Source organism: Hipposideros armiger, unplaced genomic scaffold, assembly GCF_001890085.2.
Source record: "Hipposideros armiger isolate ML-2016 unplaced genomic scaffold, ASM189008v1 scaffold_477, whole genome shotgun sequence".
Taxonomy (NCBI): domain Eukaryota; kingdom Metazoa; phylum Chordata; class Mammalia; order Chiroptera; family Hipposideridae; genus Hipposideros; species Hipposideros armiger.
In genome coordinates, this window is record NW_017731827.1 from 89,428 (window position 1) to 109,612 (window position 20,185).

Sequence of the window (20,185 nt, forward strand, 5' to 3'; positions counted from 1 at the left end):
CGGCTGCTCAGCTAGGGCTGGACTCGAACCGCTGTTGCTCAGAGCTCAAACTCTTGAGCGAGCTCTTAACCAACTGAGCCACTCGGCCGGCCCATAGGCAGGATGCTTTTTGAAAGAGCACCCAGAATGCAGTGTGCTGGGTGGGGGACAGCAGGAGTTGGCTGAAGGTGTCACCTCAGCACCCCAGTTCCAGCCAAGCCCCCTGTCCCCACAGGCAGCTGTTTCTTGGCTCCTCAGGCTCTGACGAAGCTTCATACCACGAGGAAGGAAGAGAAATTCAGTCTTTTTTCCTGAGGTATTTACAAGTTCCATGGTGACTACCCTGCCCGTATCACAAATTTCTTTTATGTTTTACCTTTTAAAAATGACTTAACTTTAGAACACATGAGAAATGCCACATTGGAATGTTTTCATTTTTTAAGACAGTAATTCAGTGGACAATACATTGGAATCAGTAGCTGAGTTTGACTTGCCCCTCGGTCACACATCAGGTATGGGGCTCTGAGATGTCCTCGGTTTCCTCATCTATAAAAGGGGATCCCAACTCACTTTAGAGTGGCTCTGAAAGTTAGATGAGGTGATGGATGAAATGTATTAATAATGAGGCATATATATATATATATATATATATATATATGTATATGTATCTCAATGCTTCTGACATCTGATGGAGCTCCATTAAAGCTATTTATTTTTCCATGTCATTCATTGAAAAAGATTTTATGAAGAATGAAAAGAGGGGAGAGTCAAATTCTAAATCTGAGACAAAACAAAAAATAGTTTCTAGTTTGAACTTTGTAACAATCTTTGAATAACAAAAGCGTACTGGGTGGTTCATATTAAAGTTGACGGGGGACTTTCAAATTCGCCAGCTTTGGAGAATTGCAAGCTCCTGGCCATAAAGGGTAATCTGTGTTACTGCCCTAGAGCTGTTCAGGGCCAGTGGGCATTAGTCTCTTGGAAAGAGTTTGCTCCCTGAGAAACACACACGTACAGCAAATGATCCCTGCACTTTTCTCCTTCATTCATCTGATTTCAAGTTTTAATCTCTGGACTCCTCGTGCAGGAGGCAACTGATCTCATGCTTAACTGAACCAAATGTGATCTATTAGTCTTCACAGAACAGAACTTATGAGAACTTCAAATAGCTTCTGGCCACATCTTTGGGGGAGCAGGTCAGGCAGGGCACCCCAGGAGCCCCATTTCCTCTTTCTGAGCAAATCAGCCATTTCATCCTAGTTTAAAGGGCTGCCTAGCTGTCACTTTGACACAAATCAGAGGCTGCACCATTAGGTGGCAGGGTCCTCGCCTCAGCAGCGGGTGGGGTCATGCATGGCCCCCTCTCTGGAGAGGCAGTCCTGGGCGAGGAACAGGGGACCAGTTCAGCGCCTGAGTCCGGGGGAGGTCTGCTTTCTCGCTCTCTCTTGCTTTAGTCACCACAGCTGCAGTCCATTCAAAGAGCAAACGCTTGCATGAAAAGGCTCACCACAACTTTCCAAGGAATGGAGTTCATTAAAATACTGCTGGAGGCCCTTGGCTGGAATGCCTTTTCCCCTTGTAAAAGGGGAACTGCAGCACAATGTCGCCTGTAGCAAAGCTCAGAATAAGCTCAGAAACAGCAGTACAACAGAGACTGTGCAGGGGTTGGTGCATAATTAACAATTATTCAATCCATTCCCCTGTTCCTGCTCCAGAGACAGTAACTGGCCTAGGAGAGAACGCTTCCCGACAGGCCCTCCGACAAGCCACGTACCCCCACCTCCAACAGAAACCCACCGGCATTTCCCTAGGCACCAGGGAACGGGGTGCAGCACAGACCCCTCCTTGCTTGGCAAGGCTACAGAGCAGGCCCCAGCTCCACAGGCACCAGCTGCGTGTGTCACGGGGAGGGCGGGCCTCCCAGAGCACCAGTGAGCTGCGGCAAAGCCATGTCCCCAGCGGGACGGGGCCCAACTTCCTGGAGCATCAACTTGGCTCAAGGCTTTGGTGGAAAAAGCATTCTTTTTATATTAAAATGCCTTTCATATGGGCATGCTATGAATTGGAATACAATTTTAAAAAACAAAACACGAACTCTACTGGAGGCACCCACTTTTGGATTTGCCCCCCAAATGCCAAACATTTGTTATTTGCTCTCCTCTATTGTCAGAAGACTTTGGGAAAAGAATCTGAGAAGCAGCAAGATGCCAGGTGAAAGGTGGCCAGTAATGGATCAGAGCAGAGGGCAACCCTCATTGCTGGCTGGGCACAACCATGAAATAGCCTAGAACACCTGCACTCAAAAGCAAAGACAGATAAACATGCCTGCTGTGCATTGGTTCCATAGGTAACAAACGGGGTGCAGAGCCGGCCATGGCCAAGTCTTCTCCCTCCAGAAGAATCTTCCCTGAATTCCCCACAAGGTGTCAGCTCCAGGGAGCAAGGCCTGGCCTTGTACCCCAGCACCCAGAATGGTGTGTGGCACGTACATGTTAAATACAGAAAGAATATCTCAGTTCTGCAGCTCCTGATGGTCACTGTGAAGACCAATCGGCCGACAGAATCCAATCAAGGTCATTCTCATCATGATCACGTTTTAGGATCCCTGCATTTTTTTTCTCTGTAGGAAGAAAGCTAAGGAATAAAGGCTGCATGTCTCCCCAGGGCAGAGCACAGTGCCTCACTCACAGATGGTGCTCAATAAGTGTCGACTGAACCAATTAACTTTTCACCTACGTCAGCTAAGACCCCTCTGGAAAGGAGACATTTTAAATGGTGCCTTTGCAATGGGGAAAATGCTGGTATGAGGCTGTTTTAAATGTGATGATAATGGGAAAACTAGGGGAGAAAACACAAGCCTGCTCACTCTTGAACACAGATAAGCCAGATCACATCTGGCCTCCAAGACCCCCACGGGCCAGGGCAGTGTCTTGGGTCCCCAGGCCTAGCACGTCTCCACCACTTGGGGACAGCACTGCGTTTGATGCCTCATTCCACACGGCTGTCACTGGAAAAATAACTGCCAAGTTTTATTGGTTCAACTATTAGAGACTGAAAACTGAGTAACAATGCTTAGCAGAAATCAGAGAACCAGTAATATTAATGAACTATTAAATATAATATGACGCTTGATTTTACCAGTCATGTGTGGCAGCTTGGCTCCGTGAGCAGGTTCTTGGAATCGGAAGCTGTAAGGGCTTCACTCACTCGGTCACCGAGCCCCAGTGCCTAAGCGCAGTCCAGGCACTCCAGCCCTAACGTGTCAAGGCCTCACGCGCCTTTGCATGTTCCTCGCTACCCGAACTAGGGGGACAAGGTCTAAGCTGTCCCAAGGAAAGGTGCTGCTGAGGCCGGCAGTGCAAAAAGCCCTTTCTGTTTCTGGAGGGCAATTCTGGCTGCTAAAAAGAGGAATTTGCTGAAATGAAGGCCGCTCAAGTTATCAACTCCCTGGTCGGAGCATCGGATATCTCTTTCACCTCTAACCCGCCGCCTGGTCGGATGGCTGGGGTGCTTTCCCAGCGCTGATGTCTTCCCCCTTGCTTGAGTAAAGTCTGGGGACACCCAAGAGACGGGTCTTCGGGGGACTACAGCGAAGGAGAGAGAAGGAATTCAAAAAACGAACTGACCAGAGCAGCGAATTTTCTGCCTGGTTAAACAGTTTGAGGGCTATTTTTGGGTTGCTCTTAAAAAGGCAAAGGATGCAGGGCCTGCTGGGTGCCAATTTGCAGAAACAAACTCCTTCCTCAGCTCAGGGCTCAAAATACACCCCGGCTATGGCTGCCAGTGTGCAGAGCGAAGCCATAGAAGGTCAAAGTTTAGGAAGCCAAGGGAGCATCTTAACATCAGAGATTCTTGGCCCATGGGGACGTGTGGGTATTTTTGAAACAGCCTAACAACGGGTTTCGGCTGGCTTCACTCAAGTACAATGGGATTAATGTGTAATCAAGTGATGTTCTGGCCATCTGCAAAGGAAGGTCATTTCCCACCCATCAGAGCATGCGTCATAATCCCAAGGCAGCAAAAGCTCTGAGGCTGGAAAGGAATGAAAAGAAGCAAGCTGATCTGACATGATAAATTGGGCTGCCCTGGCCGAGCTGCCAAGCATACGCCACATTTCTCTTTAATACTCCTCTGTAATCGGACCACTGGTAGACCAGGTACGTTCCCCTGCAGTCTCTGGCTCCGACATCTAAACGAGGCCATTCCCTTCATGGGGAATGCTGGCAAATCCTAACATTCTTGTCAGTCTTAAAGTTGGAGACTCCCTGAAAACAGCCGCCCTCCCCCCGCTTCATTAGTTCAAGCAGGTGAGCATGGGAGGAATGACTGCAGTTTGCACCCAGCAGTGCACTGGAGGCTCTGAAAACATGGGGCTGATCCCAGATTACATGAAATAAAGGCCCAGATGCACCCACGACAGGGTGAGTGTCCTGAGATTCCAGCTTTGGGAAGAAGCTGAAACTGCAAGTGAAAGTTCAGAGCCACTGCAGTACACGCAGCACGGACCAACTGTTACAAGAATATGAGAATTTTGCAAATCCACTTAAAAAGAAGAAAAGCAAATCTGTCATTCCCAGGGAAAACAGAAGAAAACTAGCAGCGATTAAAGGAAAACAGTCAAAGAAGTAATTTGTAGGACGTGTCATAGATCCAGTCCCAAACGAGCCCAAATGCTCCTTACACACCAGGGCGCGAAGCAAGGACCTTGAAGCAAGAACATCATCAAGAAGTGGCTTTTGAAGCATGTCAATACCGTTTTAATGAGGCATGCTCCACCAGATTCCAATTCGGAGAAAAGTCACGCTCCATTTCCACTGAGACATTCATCATACTTCAAATTTAAAAATTAACGAGGACGCCGATTCCCCAGTCCATTCTGGATGATGGGAACCCATGATGGCCTCTTGTTCAGCCTTAGGAGGTAGATGGGGCCCAAGGCTGACCTCCAAACCACCGGTGGGGGGCGGCCAGGTGACACAATGGACAGAAGTGAACTGCTCATCCTAAGTGGCCTGGCTCTAAGAAGGGACTGTCCTTCATGTCTCTAGGTGTATTCATTTTTTAATTATGTGAATTTTAAATTATTCTCCATAATACATCTAGGTTTTAATATTTTAAATTACTGATGAATTAAATTATTTAACGCTTTTCCCACAAACAGGTAAGACTGATACATTAGGAAGACATACCACATTTAATCTGTTGCTCCGAGTTTAAATGATTGGACCCAAAGGTACCCAGCAGAGTAACCCCAGCAGCAGGAGAAATCGTGTTTCCTGGGGCTGCTTAGTCTCACCACCCTGGCTTCTTCCTCGGAGTCTAAATCATCTTAAAACCTTGAGGTGGTCATAGGTACATTATGAAAACTCGAGGAACTGATAACACAAGTGGAAGCCTCCAGCTCAGTCCCGGGCACACGGCAGGTATCCAACCAATGTTAGCCATCAACGACCCACACCTGCCTCCACGTCCTCTCAGCCACATTCTGCAGAAGATGAAGCTAACAGTGGAAGAGAGTGCACTCCGACAGTCATCTATGGGATCCCACGTGACAGATCAGGGACAGGCACAGGGTGGCACTCCAACCTGGGTCACACAGTACCCTCCTGCAAGCCCAGCCTCGGGGCTGCTGTGTCACCCAGCACTGGGCCAAGGTGGAAGACGGCTCCTGATCCTGCCTCCAGTCACCATCAGTGCTGCGATTCCCTGCTGAGCCCAAGGACCACTGGTACCTGCAGCCAAGGAGGCAGCTGACCAGGTTCCCATAGAAGCAGCAAAGTGCACGTTGCTGGAATAAAGAGTGACGAGGGAATCACAGAGAAAACACACAGCTGTAGTAAAACACTGCAGTTGCCATAAGAACAAAATAGCCCGTTCAACACCAAGCGTCTACTGAGAAAAACTTGCTCATCATTTACTTCCATGTTTGGTTTATTTCTAAGACACAGTAATAGCTAAATTGGCAAACTAAACTTAAACTCAGCCAAGCACACTTTCACGCTGAGGTTAAAAAGAGAAAGAAGTCTCTGCAGCTGACCAAATTAGGGATCTGATCATATCTCCAGCTTGTGCCCACCTCGTCCACATACGATTGACCAAAAATCTCAGAAAACCGCAAAGGCATAAGGCACTTCCAGACTGCGCCCCGGAATGCTGCCTTATGGAATGAGGACACGCAAGCCAAGTGCTTAGCACAATGCACGGCATATGAAGCTTGGGTAAGGGGGTCGACGGTGACAATGACCACATCAAATTCAAACCCTCCTGACTTTCGAGGACACTTCCTACCTATCCAACTTCACATTTTATTCTTTCTCAGCAAACACTGTTTGCTCTGCCTCCCGTTCTCACGGCTCACATTTCCCATAGACGTCCAAATTCTACACAAAATAAGATCTCGCCAATCCAGTGTTTAAAAACCAGGGTACTTCCCATAAAATTCCAAATGTATGGCTCCTCCAGAAAAATCTGAAAACAAGTAACAGATGACCATAGTCCCACGGGGGCAACAAGTGACCGGAGGAGAGGAGCCACTGTCCCCTCAGATAGGCCTGCCAGCCAAGCTCCTTTTTTTTTAAGCTGAACCATCCTGCCACCTGTTGGCTGCTCAGCTCGGGCCAGGAATCGAACCAGCGGCCCTGTTGCTCAGTGCTCACTCTTGAGCAAGCTCTTAACCAACTGAGCCACTCGGCCGGCCCCCAAACCCTTTTTTTACACCACGTCTACTTCAGGGGTTTACACCACCTCCCTGGCTCTTGGTCTGTGATAATGGGTTCTGAGCACACAGTAGGTTCAGATGAACCACAATTCAGCCTTCTATTCATTAATACTCATCCAAAAGGTCTGTCTGTCAAGCCAGGACCCATCCCACTTCCACTGTCCTCCTCACATCCATCACAAGCACCTTCGGCTGGCTTTCTCGTGAGGGCCACACATAAACGACAGCAAGTTCACAACTCCTTCAAGAGGCTCGACTCCGTCGCACACAGCTGCCTCTCCACTGGGAGTTCATGTCCTTATAAATACAGAACTCGTCACACTCTGGACCTTCTAAGCTGCTGTGAGTCTCCTCCAGTAATCTCTTTTTCTAGCGAAACTTCGGATTTCACACGATGAAACTGAATATATCACTACAGCATGTGAACAAGTTTTTAAACTGCTATTTTAAAAGCTACCTCATTGATGAGCCACAGTTGGCAACTGATAATCATATCCACGATGACACGGGACACAGGAAGACGAGAGCAGCAGGCCAGGTCCCAGGTCCCAGAGCCGGAGCTCATGGGCCAAATAAGGCAGCAACTCAGATGGTCTCTGGGGGCTTTTTAATTTTATTTTTACTTCTTTTCATTGTTTCCCATAGCTATATAGATGTTTTTGAATACTTTGAGCATTTCCAAGTAATATTATGGTGCCAGTTAATCGGAAGCATCATTTTGAAACCAATCATTTCGAATCTTCAAAGAGAATTATATATTTAACAACAGATGTGATGAGCTCTTCAAAAGCTGTCTTTTGTGTTTTAGGCTGTTTCGGACGAGAAGGGGAGCCACCGAAGCATTTTACAGGATAGCTAGCTGTTCAGAGAGCTTCGCTAGAGAAGCTTCCCCAGTGGCCCAGAGGCTAACGGAGCCCGTATCACCCTGCTGAACACACGCCTACTGATGTGTGTGGCCTCCTCTTCTCCGTGCCTAAAGGTGAGCTTTCTAGAAACTGAAAACAGGGGGGGGGGGGCGGGGGCGGGACAGATTGCAACCAACTTGAGAATTCCTATCTTGGGCCTTATGAACGCAGGTGGTGCTGAAATTAAAACCACCACGTGAAACTCATGTTTTCTCTGTCTGGAGGAATCTCATCACCCAGTGAAGATGTTTCTGGTGTGTAGTGTGCTGTGATTTCTGCATGGAAAAAGGTACACAAAAGCCACCAGGGATGAGCCCCAGATGAAACCACATGAACAAGGCACGTACCAGGTCAATCAGGTCGCTGAGGTTCTTCTCGATCTGCTGTGGAGGCAGGCGCCTCATTAAGTCCAAGGCACAGTCCAGCTGCTGATCACTCTGTGAAGGAGAAGCAGAAGTGTCTGAGTCACTTTGCCAACAGAAACACCAAACCCCCTTCTAACAAGCTTTCTTGCAGTTTCAGCTTGCCCAGGGTGTTCTAAGACCATACAGGCCGGCGGTGGGCCCTCTGACTGCTGGTCCCTCAACTGATAGCAGTGCCTACGTCAAGTGGAGGCATCCAAAAGACACTCAGGGAAGTGGACGGCAGACCAGGGTTCAGAAAGCGGCCCTGTTCTACCCACATCTCAAAGCCTTACAGGCTTTCCTTGTCCAACTCAGCAGACCATGGGAGACGCAGCTGTATTCACTCCCAATTGACTCTGCAGTGAGCACACTCGAATAATAGTAGGTTTTATCCTTTGCTGTCACCTGGGTCTGAACAGGTCACATCACCAGGTCAGGTTCCTTGATGAGCTCCAAGCCAGGCACAAAGCCGGGCAAAGAAGAAGTGGAGAAATGCACGCAAAGGGTAAGTGGTTCCATCATTCACCTAAAGCTTGGGACATATTCGCAGGTGCCAGGCCCCTGTAAAATAGGCCAAGACCTCAACCACTCAGAGCCAAGAGCACACCCTAGCTAGGAAAGTGGGTACCAGGCCACACACTGGGGTCACTGCTTCCAGGGGCCTGGGAGAATAAAGATAGGCCTCGTTTACTAAGCACCGTCTTTAAGCTATGCCCAGTGTGCTTCACAACACTCTCCTCATTCAACATTCGTGCTGCAAATATTCCCTGAGAGCCACCATGTGTCAGTCACCATAAATAAGTAAATAATGGAGGAAGGGAGGAAGGAATGAATGGGGGGGAGGGGGGCCCAAGGCTGGTCAAGTGCAAAGTAAATTCAGTGCAGAGTGGGCTGTAACACAGAAGGCCAGGCCTCAGGAGGAGCAACAAGAAAAAGTGAGCAAGGTGGGCCAGGTGAAATGGTGAAAACTCTTCAGTGCGTGTAAGGCAGATGGAGTCCCCAACACGGACAATCAGAGGCACTATCTGATCTGTGTCCCGGATCTGCCCTGCTAAGACCAGTCTCAGGGTTTTTGAAAGCCCTAAATCAACAAGCTAAACAATCTTCATAAAATATACGCAGTAATCCTGGAAATGCCTCATTTGGCTGTCATGAAATAGAACCTTTGAATAATACCATCTACACTCTAGTTATATTATTGTAATTTTAAACAGGCTGTGGGACACTGACCCACGTTATAGTAACCAAACACATAACACGTTAACTGGAAGTACTTTCATTTTTCAGGTAACTGACATGGCATACACAGCAGGCTGTTTTTTAAAAAAGAGAAAACAAAAATATGTACCATAATTATATGGCTAACAGTGACAATTTATTTTGGGCACACAACAAACTGGCTACCCTGCAAAGAAACACACACACACACACACACACACGAAACCTTGTAGCACTTGTTTTGCTTAGTGAAACATTCTAGCGACCATGAATTCCCTACTTGTGCCATGCCGTCTACGCCAGCCCAGGCTATGATGACATAGGTCTCGCCCGCTGGCATGGGAAGACATTTTCACACCACTTCTAGGGTCGAGAAGACAGATTAGCTGACTGGACACTAGAGAGACTGATATTCAATTTCCAGCTCTGCCATTCATTCACTTATGGCCTTGGTTCTAAGTTCTTAGCCTCTACAAGCCTTTATTTATAGGGTTGTTGCAATGATTTAGTGAATACCTGTGAACTGTTTAACACATAGTAGTATGTGTTTGATTGGAGTATTTTCTGTATGTACGTAATACACGTTCTAGGAAAATATCTTAAAATATAAATATTTTATAACATTTGCCCCACTCAACCTGACCCTGAAGTCTTTCCTGTTGCTCTAAATTGGAGGTAGGTGTTCAAACTCCATAAATAGTTATATGTCCCCTTGGCCATGCAAGAATAGAAAACCCTAAATGATTCAAGTTAAGGGGCCGGCCCAGTGGCACGTTGGTTAAGAGTTGGCTTGGGATGCCAGCCCTGAGCAGCAGGGCCCCGGTTCGGATCCCACATGAGGGCCAGTGACGCTGCACCCTCTACAGCTAAGATGCTGAACAACAGCTCGACCTGGAGCTGGGCTGCCGTGAGTCGCTGGCAACGACGTAGGCTGCAGTGGGGCTGGCCGGCAGCTGCCATGAGCGGCTGTCCAGAGACCAGCAAGCGACTGCCTCACCCAGGAAGAGCGCAATGATAATACCAACATGGGCCAGTGAAGCGACATCCTTCACAACTAGACTGAAGAACAAAAGGACAACAACTTGTATGTTCCCCTTCCCCAATTCCCCAATGAAATCTTAAAAAAATAAAAATAAATGATTCAAGTTAAACTAGTTAAAAGGTGTATATTAATGGGCCAAAGACCTTAACAGACACCTCACCAAAGATATACATGTGGCAAATAAGCATATGAAATAACACTCAACATCATACATCACCACAGAAATGTAAATTAAAACAAGATATTATCACACACTTATTAGAATGGTCAAAATCCAGAACACTAACAGCACCAAACACTGGTGAGGATGTGGAGCCTCAGGAACTCCCATTCACGGCTGGTGGGAATGCAACATGGTGCAGCCACTTTGCAAGACGGTTTGGCGGCTTCTTACAAAACTAAACACACACTCTAGGGCCGGCCGAGTGGCTCGGTTGGTTAAGAGCTCGCCCAAGAGTGCATCCTCTGAGCAACAGGGTCGCCAGTTCAATTCCCGGTCCGAGATGAGCTGCCCACTGAGGTGCCAACAGATGGCAAGATGGCTCAGCTAAAAAACAAAACAGAAACTAAACTTTATAATCCAATAATAGCACTCCTATAGGAACTGAAAACCTGTGTCCACACAAAAACCTGCACACGCATGTTTACGGCAGCTTTATTCATAACTGCCAATGCTTGGAAGCAACTAAGATGTCCTTCAGTAGGGGGTGGATAAACAAACTATGGTCCATCCAGACAATGAGATATTATTCAGCGCTAAAAAGAAATGAGCTATCAAGTCACCAAAAACCCTATTACTAAGTGAAGGAAGCCCATCTGAAAAGGTGACATACTGTGTGATTCCAACTCTATGACACGCTGGCACAGACTAAACCACAGAGACAGTGAAAAGAGCAGAGGGAAGGATGAAAGGCGGAGCACACAGGATTTTTAGGGCAGTGATACTACCCTATAGGATACTGTAATGGCGGATACGTGTCATCATACATTGGTCCAAGCCCACAGAATGGACACCACCAAGAGTGAACCTTAATGGGGACTACGGGTTTTGAGGAACTGAGATGTGTCAGTGTAGGTTCACCAGCTGGAACTCTGGTGGCGGGTGCTGACAGTCGGGGAGGCCACACATGTGCGAGGGCTCGGATTCTATAGACAGCCTCTGGACCGTGTGCTCAGTTTTGCTGTGAACCTAAAAGTGCTCTAAAAAATTAAGTCTTTAAAAAAATAAAAAATAAAAAAGTGTGAGCTAGTATTTCTCCACTGGGGTCGATTCTGCCCTCCCCACTAGCCCCCAGGAATCATCTGGCGATGTTTGGTTGTCATCCCTGGGAGAGCGGAAGCTACTGGCATCTAATGGGCAGGGAGCAGGGATGCTGCTAAACACCCTACAATGTGCCGGACAGACCCCAACAACCTGGCCCAAGTTGTCAGCAGAGTCAAGCTTGAGAAACGCTGGTTTAAAACAATCAGTTTTGGGAACTGCAGACTCTCAGGCTCTCATCAGAGCTAAGGCCCCAGGAAATTCCACACACAATTCTAATTCACAGACCACTCATAACCCCTAAAAACTTCTGGTGTTTGGAAATATTCTCAACTTGAATAGTAACCATCTTCCTGAGAGCTAAAATACAAATTTAGACATAAGTAAGCCTCGCTACACTGATACTTTAATCCAGAACAAACTGGGATTCAGAAGGGACTGACTACAAGTTAAGCAGTATATTATCTAGGAAAAGAAAAGTCCTAACTTGACCAGAGAAAGTCAACATGAAAAGACATTGTTTTAACTCTTCCATGGCGCCTGTTCACCCCCCGCCCCCGAATCTCCATACGCTGATCACAGCCTCACCTCCCAAGGGGGCCAGCAGCATAAACGCTTCCGTCCACACAGCCCTTTGTACGACTCTATCTAGCGCAAACCCCTAAAATACTATTGCAAAATGGTCTAACTCGTATTTTGCATTAATCCCAATTTATCTTAACTGGAAATAATACTTCACTACAAAATTCCAAGGCTAAGGATATCTAATTCTCATTAAATTAGTAAATGACTAAAAGCTTCCCATAAGTTGAGCAACATGGGAAAGCTTAATGACAGCTTGTAAAAAGTTAAAATTAGAGTTCGCTGGAGCCCTTCGCTTGGGAGTCATCCCAAATCCTGAGGGGTCCAAACAGGAAACAGCACAGAGATGAGGAAAATATGGATAACCTACAGCTCCATGCAACAGCATGAGTGACCCCAGAAACAGAATGATTCGGGGGGGGGGGGGGCAAGTCCCAGGGGACTGACTACCTAGGATGCTGCCAGTTTTATAAACCTTAAGAACAAGCAACACTGAACTATTAGTTAGACATGAACACACACACTTGTTTTAAACTACTACAGCAAGGCTTTTTCTTATTGGCCAAGAAAAGGGAACAATAAATATAAAATTCAGAAGACTGAGTAGTTTTAAGGGGAAAAGGCAGTAGGGGAAGATGAAAGTTGATTTTCATCTAGATCTTGCCTATGTGATGGTGGGTTCAAGGATATTCACAGTATCATGATGCTTAAACTTACATATGTTAGTTAACATGTTCCTTTATGGTTATCAGATACCTCAATTTTTTTGAGTTGATTTTTATGTATGGTGGCAGACTGGGGCCCCATTTCCCCAACACCATTATTGAAGAGACTGTCCTTTCCCCATTGGGTCTTCTTGGCTCCTCTGTCATAAATTAATTGACCATATAGGCATGGGTTTACTTCTGAACTACCCATTCTGCTTGTTATTCTTTCACTTCACTAAATATTTTTTAAAGATAATAAAAATATACAAGCAAGAGCAAGCAAAGACAGGAATTGGGACTGAGCTTAGAGTCCAGGGTCTGCCCTGTCACTGGATGTCTGAGTGACTTGGGCTGCTCACTTAACCTGGTGCCCTGGGAGTTGGGCTAGATGGCCTCTAAGACTCCTTCTAAATAGACTGATGCTGTATCCCCCAGCAAGTGCAGACGTACCCCTGGGTCCCACTTGCCCAGCCCTTCAACAGCCCGCTGCAGGCCTGCAACTGGATTTCCGCTCAACAATCGTGCGATTGAGTGCTGACCCTCAAGGAACCATCCCTGGAATAGCCAATAATCACAACGCAGTATGGCATATGCAAGAACGGAACTCAGAGGTGCAGAAGCGAGCCCAGTTCATAAGACACTGACTTGCAGGTTTTTACATGTCAGTTGTTTTCCTAGGATTTTCCACTCTGGTTACTTCCAACCAGTGGCTTTCTATTTATTTTGTATACTGTCATCCTGTGACTAAGGGCTCTCCACATTCTGGCTCCTTCAAAATCCTAACTGATCCCAGACACTTCATAAAACGCACTTGGCCATTTCCACCCTCCACTGGTGGTGTTTTCCAGGTTGAAAGGTAAATAGTAAAAGAATGTCCATTTCATTTCACTCTCTGGAATTCTCTGCCTGTTCGGTTAGTCATTCGATAATTATTTGAGGGTTTCCTGGGTTTCCTAGGTGACAAGCACTGTTTCTGATGCTGAAAGGTGAACGTAACAATTTGCTGTCTTCAGGGACTTATGGTGTATTAAAACCTATTTGGTGGGGGGGTGGGGGGGAGAATCAAGGATGCTTGTTAGGGTGTCAAGGAAGGAGGGCACAGTTACCCCACTTTTAGTGGGTGAGGCTCCAAGGGCTTGGTTTAGGGTTTTTGGTTTTTTTGGATTTTTTTTGTAAGTATACAAACAGAGCTAGGAAATGTTTCACTTTCTGGTTTTTCACAGGACTCAAGACCACAAACTGCCTAAATCACCCCACAACAAAGAAAGCAACTGTTAATACAGACTAGAACAATTTTTCAGAATAATACATCAAATAAAACACTACAACTTAAAAAATCTCCTAAGGAATTTTCAGACATCTGCTAGTATTGTCAGTCATTTGCATACAGTAAAATTCGGCCTATTAAATGAACTAAGAGGGCAAAGACTAATTTGGAAATCATCATCAAATAAAATTTATTCCGGCCCTAGGTGGGGGGTACAGAGAATAGGACAGGTTCCAACCTGTGATCAGTTCAAAGTTTAATACAACAAACACGCCAACCCACAAAAATGAAAAATGTCCCAGTACAGGTACATACTAAGCGGCACAGGGAACCTCAGAAGATTTCTCAGAAGAGAGGGTGCATGAGCAGGGTATCACTGGCTGAGGAGGTGGGCCCCAGACAGGCGCGGAGGGGCCTTTCCAGACAGCAGGTCCAGGGGGATATACAAGGACAGGTACGGAGGAACAGGGCACCCCGATGTGCTCCATGCACGAGGGGTGCTCAGGCGTCAGGCCAAAACGGTGGAGCGTCAGGGACCCTTGTCATGAAGGACACCTACACGAAGGCCAGAGGACCCCAGACTGCTCAGGGGGCAGAGCTTTTCTGAGCAGGCCCAGGGTTCCAGAGCGCTCAGGCCCCAGCTCAGAACCTCCCTTCTCCCCGAGTTTTGCTTTTCTCTAATTTATATGGAAGACTTCTAGGTGCCACATAGTCTGGCCTTTAAAACTTCAAAATCTCCTTCTCCAGAGGGGATGAGGAGCCCCTAAAGGTTTATCCACAGAGGAATGACAGGGGTATTGTTGTGTCTTAGAAAAGGAAGCCGATTACATTTTCCAAAAATGGCCATAACAAGCTTCCCACCCAACATGCCCCTCTCACAATGTGACTGGCATTCCTCCCACTGAGGGGTGCAGTCCTGTCCCCTCCCCTTGGAAGGGGAGTTTTTGTGACTGTAACAGAGATCAGCAAACTGGTGCCCTGTGACTTCTGAGGCCAAGCCAGAAAAGGTGACTCATCTCCTACCTTCCTTGCTGCACACTCATGCCTGGAGCCCAAGCTGCAATGTGAACAGTCCAATTGACCAAAGGCCGCCATGCTGGGAGGAAGACCAACCTGGCCCACGCAGAAAAGCCCCATGAAGACACTCTGAGACACTGAAGTGAGACGCCTGGCCAGCCCCCAGGTGCTCCAGGCCCCCCCGTTCCAGCTTTAGCTGTGTGACTGCACCAGCACAAGACCCCAAGCCGGAAACACCCAGCCAGGGCCCTTCTGAATCACTGGCCCAAGAAAACAGTGGAGATAACGAAATGATTACTGTTCCTTTAAGCCACGAGGTTTGGGGGTGATTTTGTTAAGACGGCAATAGTATCTGATACAGACGGGGGCCTCTGGTGACAGTGGGGAGGCAGGCTGACCAGAGATGGGGCTGGGATCCAGAAGGCCGCAGGGACAAGGCTGCTTTCTGGAAATGAGAGGCAGTCCCGAAATTCTGAGATGACTACGCTTAAGGGGACCACCTGCTAGAAGAGGATGCCACAGCCTCATCAGCATGTAGATGGTCTGTGTGTGCTTTTTAAAGGCACTGTTTGTAATTTCAAGGACAAGCAGTAACTCAAACTGCTCGGAGTTCTGTGCAGAAGTCCTGCTTGGCCTGCTCCAGTGACTGGTGATGGCGGATCTGTACTTACCAGCATCTGTCTATACATACATCAACAATCAGCAAAAGCTTCAAAGCCTCTACAGCTCATTCTTAAGTTCATCAGGACCTTCCCTCCTTTACATTCCCGAAAGGTTTAGCAAATACTTCCCAGACAACACAAAGGTAAACTTCACTGGAGCCCAGGCTGATTTATCACAGATTTATGGAGTCTCACTGAACCGTGATTTGTCTTGTCTAATTTGTGACCCAGCAAGCAACTTTGTTTAAACACTGAATCTGCTTTGTGCTGTGGGGCTCAGGAACAATTTGTGCTGGGAGCTATCTGGGGACAGATTCACTGGCCAACCCAGGCGGCGACTCATCTGTAGGTCATGCTGGAAAGCGGCACAGTTTGTATTAATAAAAGGAAAGTGTTTCTTCCACTGCATGCCCTCTGGTTGAAGCGCTGGGAGGGGCGCGGTGATGACAGCCGCACATGGACAGAGATGGCTCACCAAGTACAAACACAGCATTCCCTTTGGATGACTTCGTTCCCATGGGAAAATCCAATACCCTATATCAAGTGAATCAAAGCCACAGTGAAAGTGCATTTGGCTGGTCAAGCAAGCCTCCTTCCATCTTTTGGGGTCTACTGTATATGATCATAGCCGGGTCAAAGTCATCTTTTTAAAACTGAGGTGAAAACCTTCTCCACATAAAATTAACCATTTCACAGTGAACAATTGGGTGGCTGAGTCAATGTCATTTTGATCACCATGAAAACATAATCACTTTATGAGTCTTGCTTTAAAAGAATTCTGCCAGGATCACGGAAATTTAGATCTAGGTGGACTTCCCAAGTTCATCTAAATCCGGCCCCTTTGCGTTCCTCGTTTTACTGAAAAATGAGGTTTAGAGCAAAGTTTTGCAAGGTCACGGTCAGTGGCGAAATCAGCCCCTGCACCCGTATCTTCATGTTGCGAGGTTTCCAATCCACCCACTGGATTCAGTCACGGAGCCACTGAGTGAGTGACGGGGTGGACACTGGGACATAGCTGAACTGGTCAGACATGGTCTCCACCTTCAAGGGGCTCTGACACCTCAGGAAGCAGACAGAAAAAACAGCAGGAAGAGGACTGTGCCACTTTGAACGTGCCAGTTATTCCATTATCACTGAGGAGCTGGGAGCTTCTTTTAGTGGCTTCTCCAGAGAACCAAACTACAAGCCTTGTTTCAATCTGACAAGATGGCGACCCATGATTTTCCACAGAGGACAAAGCAACGAACACAGCCCAACCATTTCTCATTGGCTGAGGGACACCATTAGAAGCATCCACTCCGGGAACATGGCCCTGTGTCTGCTTTTGAAATTTTTTGCCTCTTCTGTCAGGCCATCAGCTACACTCATCTAATGTGTTGCTTCTAACCTACTATGGGTTCAGAAACTAGGAACCTATGCCTTAAAAAAAACTCTAAGAGAAGGAATAAACTGCAGGTTCCTAACTTGGGGAGCAGCATCACAGTCCCCCCAGTTTCTGAGCACCATGACTCTGTGTGTGTGTGTGTGTGTGTGTGTGTGTGTGTGTATGTGTGTGTGTGTGTTTATTCAAGGTTAAGGGCCCAGAGCTTTCATCCTTTCCTCAAAGTCTAAGACTCCAAAGGCACAGATGTGATCTAATAATAATAAAAATTCCTTTTCTCCCACTTAACCTGCAGGGTGGAACTAAGAAAGTCACCACTTAATCCTTTGGAGCCTCAGTTTTTAAAACTTTAAAACATGGCCCTAACAACACACTCCACCTTGCTGGGCCACTGAGAATGAGGTAATGTGTCTGGCACAGCGTGTGACCCAAAAGGGGTCCCCCACAGTCCGTCCTCCGTAGATGGGAGGACTCTCCCAGGGTGAAAAGCACGTGGCTTATCTGCTAGGCCTTTTACGCGGTTGGGAGCTCAAAGGCCCTTTCCTCCCTGCTTTTTTGCTCATTTGACGCAGGTTTTCCATTTAGGCTGCCAGGAGTCTCTAGAAAGGTAGGCGGGGTGTTATTTCAGTTTCCAAGTCATTAAGCACCAACAAAGAAGGGCAGACTTCCACTGCTCTTACCCCACCCAGTACCCCTGTCCCGTTCACGAGGGAGTGAATGGGACCAGTGGCTTCCCTAAAGCCTAAACGAGAGGAAGGGAGAGGACCGTCTGGGCAGAAAATGGTGCAAGTTGACCAAATTCCATATTTGCCCACAAAAGATCTTCCTTGTGTGTTTCTGCTCTGTTCCGTACTGTTCCCTCCTAGTTCTTCCTTCTTTCTGAAGCCCCTGGACCCACCTCTCCAGCGCAGGATGGCACCAAGAAATAGTTCTGCCATTTCACCTTCTCTCTATTTACTGGTGTTCCCAAGCCCATCTGAGGCCATCAAAACCAGACAGATGGGGACAGCCCCAGCAGAGTCCCCTAAACTACCTCGACTTCCCACCCAGCAGTGAGAATTTCCAAAGGCCTCTCTCCCTGGTGTATTTATTCCAGAGCAAAACTTAGCAACCTACATACAGGCTCGGTGTCCAATACTACAACAGCCATCAGCTGACTTTTCCCTTACACATCCCTTGGGGGAATGAAAGATCCAGAATGAATCACACTCAGGAGATGGGGCTGGGTCTTTGCTGTAGTGTGGGGTAGAAAAAGGTTCCAGATCAGCGAGGCAACGTTGACAGCCCCAAATTTCCAAATGCCGAACACAGAACGGGTTCTCCGAAGGGATCTCAATTTGGCGGGATGGCAAACATTCTCAGTAAGGGGCTGGCAATCGGGGACCTACAGGACACACGACTGTGTGAGCACATTCCCATTGGCAGAGCAGCAGTGCTGTTCAGCCAGGGGCGGAAGCACAGGTGTGTCTGGTGCTCTGCTATCTCCCCTGGAAACAGGTGTCCTCTTCTGCCTGCATCCTCCTCCTCTATCCGCCCCACTGATATAGCCTGCCGACCTGTCCCACGCACTGAAACCTGGTTCCTAATCAGCACTTGACCTAAAGGTAACTGACTAACTGCTGCTGCTTTTTATGACTCTGTCGTGCAGAGCAGAACGGATGACTTTCCGCAGGGAAACACCCCAGGTCAGATGACAACTGACAAATGCACTGCTGGGGATGTTGCCTGCCAGGTTTCTCGCAGGCTGTTCTTGGCTCTGCTAACGAGCCAGCTGGGTGAACGAGCCCTTTATCTTGGGTGTGCCTCCCTCTATCTCTCCAGGTTATAAAACACAGAATCACAGAAATAGTAAGCTAAAAGGGACCTTAGAAACCACCTAATGAGCAACTTTTTTTTTTTTTTAAAGATTTTATTGGGGAATCGGGGGAGGGGAACAGACAAGTTGCTGTCCTTTGGTTCTTCAGTCTAGTTGTGGAGGACGTCGCTTCACTGGGCCATGTTGGTATTATCATTGCGCTCTTCCCGGGTGAGGCAGATGGGTTGCCGGGCCCTGGACGGCCGCTCACGGCGGCTGCCAGCCACTCACAGTAACTCACAGCAGCCCACTGCAGCCCCACTGCAGCCTACGCCGTCGCCGGCAACTCCCGGCAGCCCAGCTCCAGGTCGAGCTGTTGTTCACCATCTTAGCTGTAGAGGGCGCAGCATCACTGGCCCTCATGTGGGATCTGAACTGGCGCCCTGCTGCTCAGAGCTTGCACTCCCAAGCCAACTCAACCAACGAGCCACTCCGCCGGCCCAGCAACTTCTTTTAAAAAGTAAGAAAACTGAGGGCCAGCCAAGTGGCGCGTTGGTTAAGAGCTGGCTTGGGATGCCAGAGGGCCCCGGTTCGGATCCCACATATGAGGGCCAGTGACACTGCCCTCTACAGCTAAGATGCTAAACAACAACAGCTCAACCTGGAGCTGGGCTGCCTTGAGTCGCCGGCGACGGAATAGGCTGCAGCCCCTGCTGCAGTGGGTTGCCATGGGCTACCGTGTGTAGCCAGCAGCCAGCGTGAGCGGCCAGCAGCCAGCGTGAGCGGCCGTCCAGAAGCCGGTGACTGATCTGCCTCACCCGGAAAGAGCGCAATGATGGTGCCAACTTGGGCCAGTGAAGCAACGTCTTCCACAACTAGACTGAAGAACAAAAGGACAGCAACTTGTCTGTTCCCCTTCCCCTAATTCCCCAATAAAAATCTTAAAAAAAAAAAAAAGACTTATCACATAACTAAATAGCAAATGAACCAGGGCCAGAAAACAATTTCTTGATATAGAGTTCAGTGCTTTCCATCTGCTTACAGTGTAATCATAAGTTAAAAATTTAAGAATGGAGCTGGATTTTTTTTAAAAAACACGAATTTTTAATAAAATTCTCTACTATTAGAATTAACAATGGCATTTTAAAGAATACATACAATCTATATAATTTTACTTTTCAAATTAATTGCTCTTTATGAGAATACTAATTATCCAAAAAGCAAACCAATTCCAAAGAGAAAGGGAA

At 47.5% G+C, this 20,185-nt stretch overlaps 1 protein-coding gene across 2 annotated transcripts in view; it reads right to left on the bottom strand.

The window, feature by feature from the left end:
- CAPZB (capping actin protein of muscle Z-line subunit beta) overlaps positions 1-20,185 on the bottom strand; it is a 129,786-nt gene that overhangs the window by 62,339 nt on the left and 47,262 nt on the right. For both annotated transcript variants that reach the window (XM_019666689.1, XM_019666688.1), the window contains exon 2: positions 7,950-8,039. In XM_019666689.1, the coding sequence (XP_019522234.1) occupies positions 7,950-8,039 (90 nt within the window). The remainder of the gene's footprint in view (positions 1-7,949; positions 8,040-20,185) is intronic.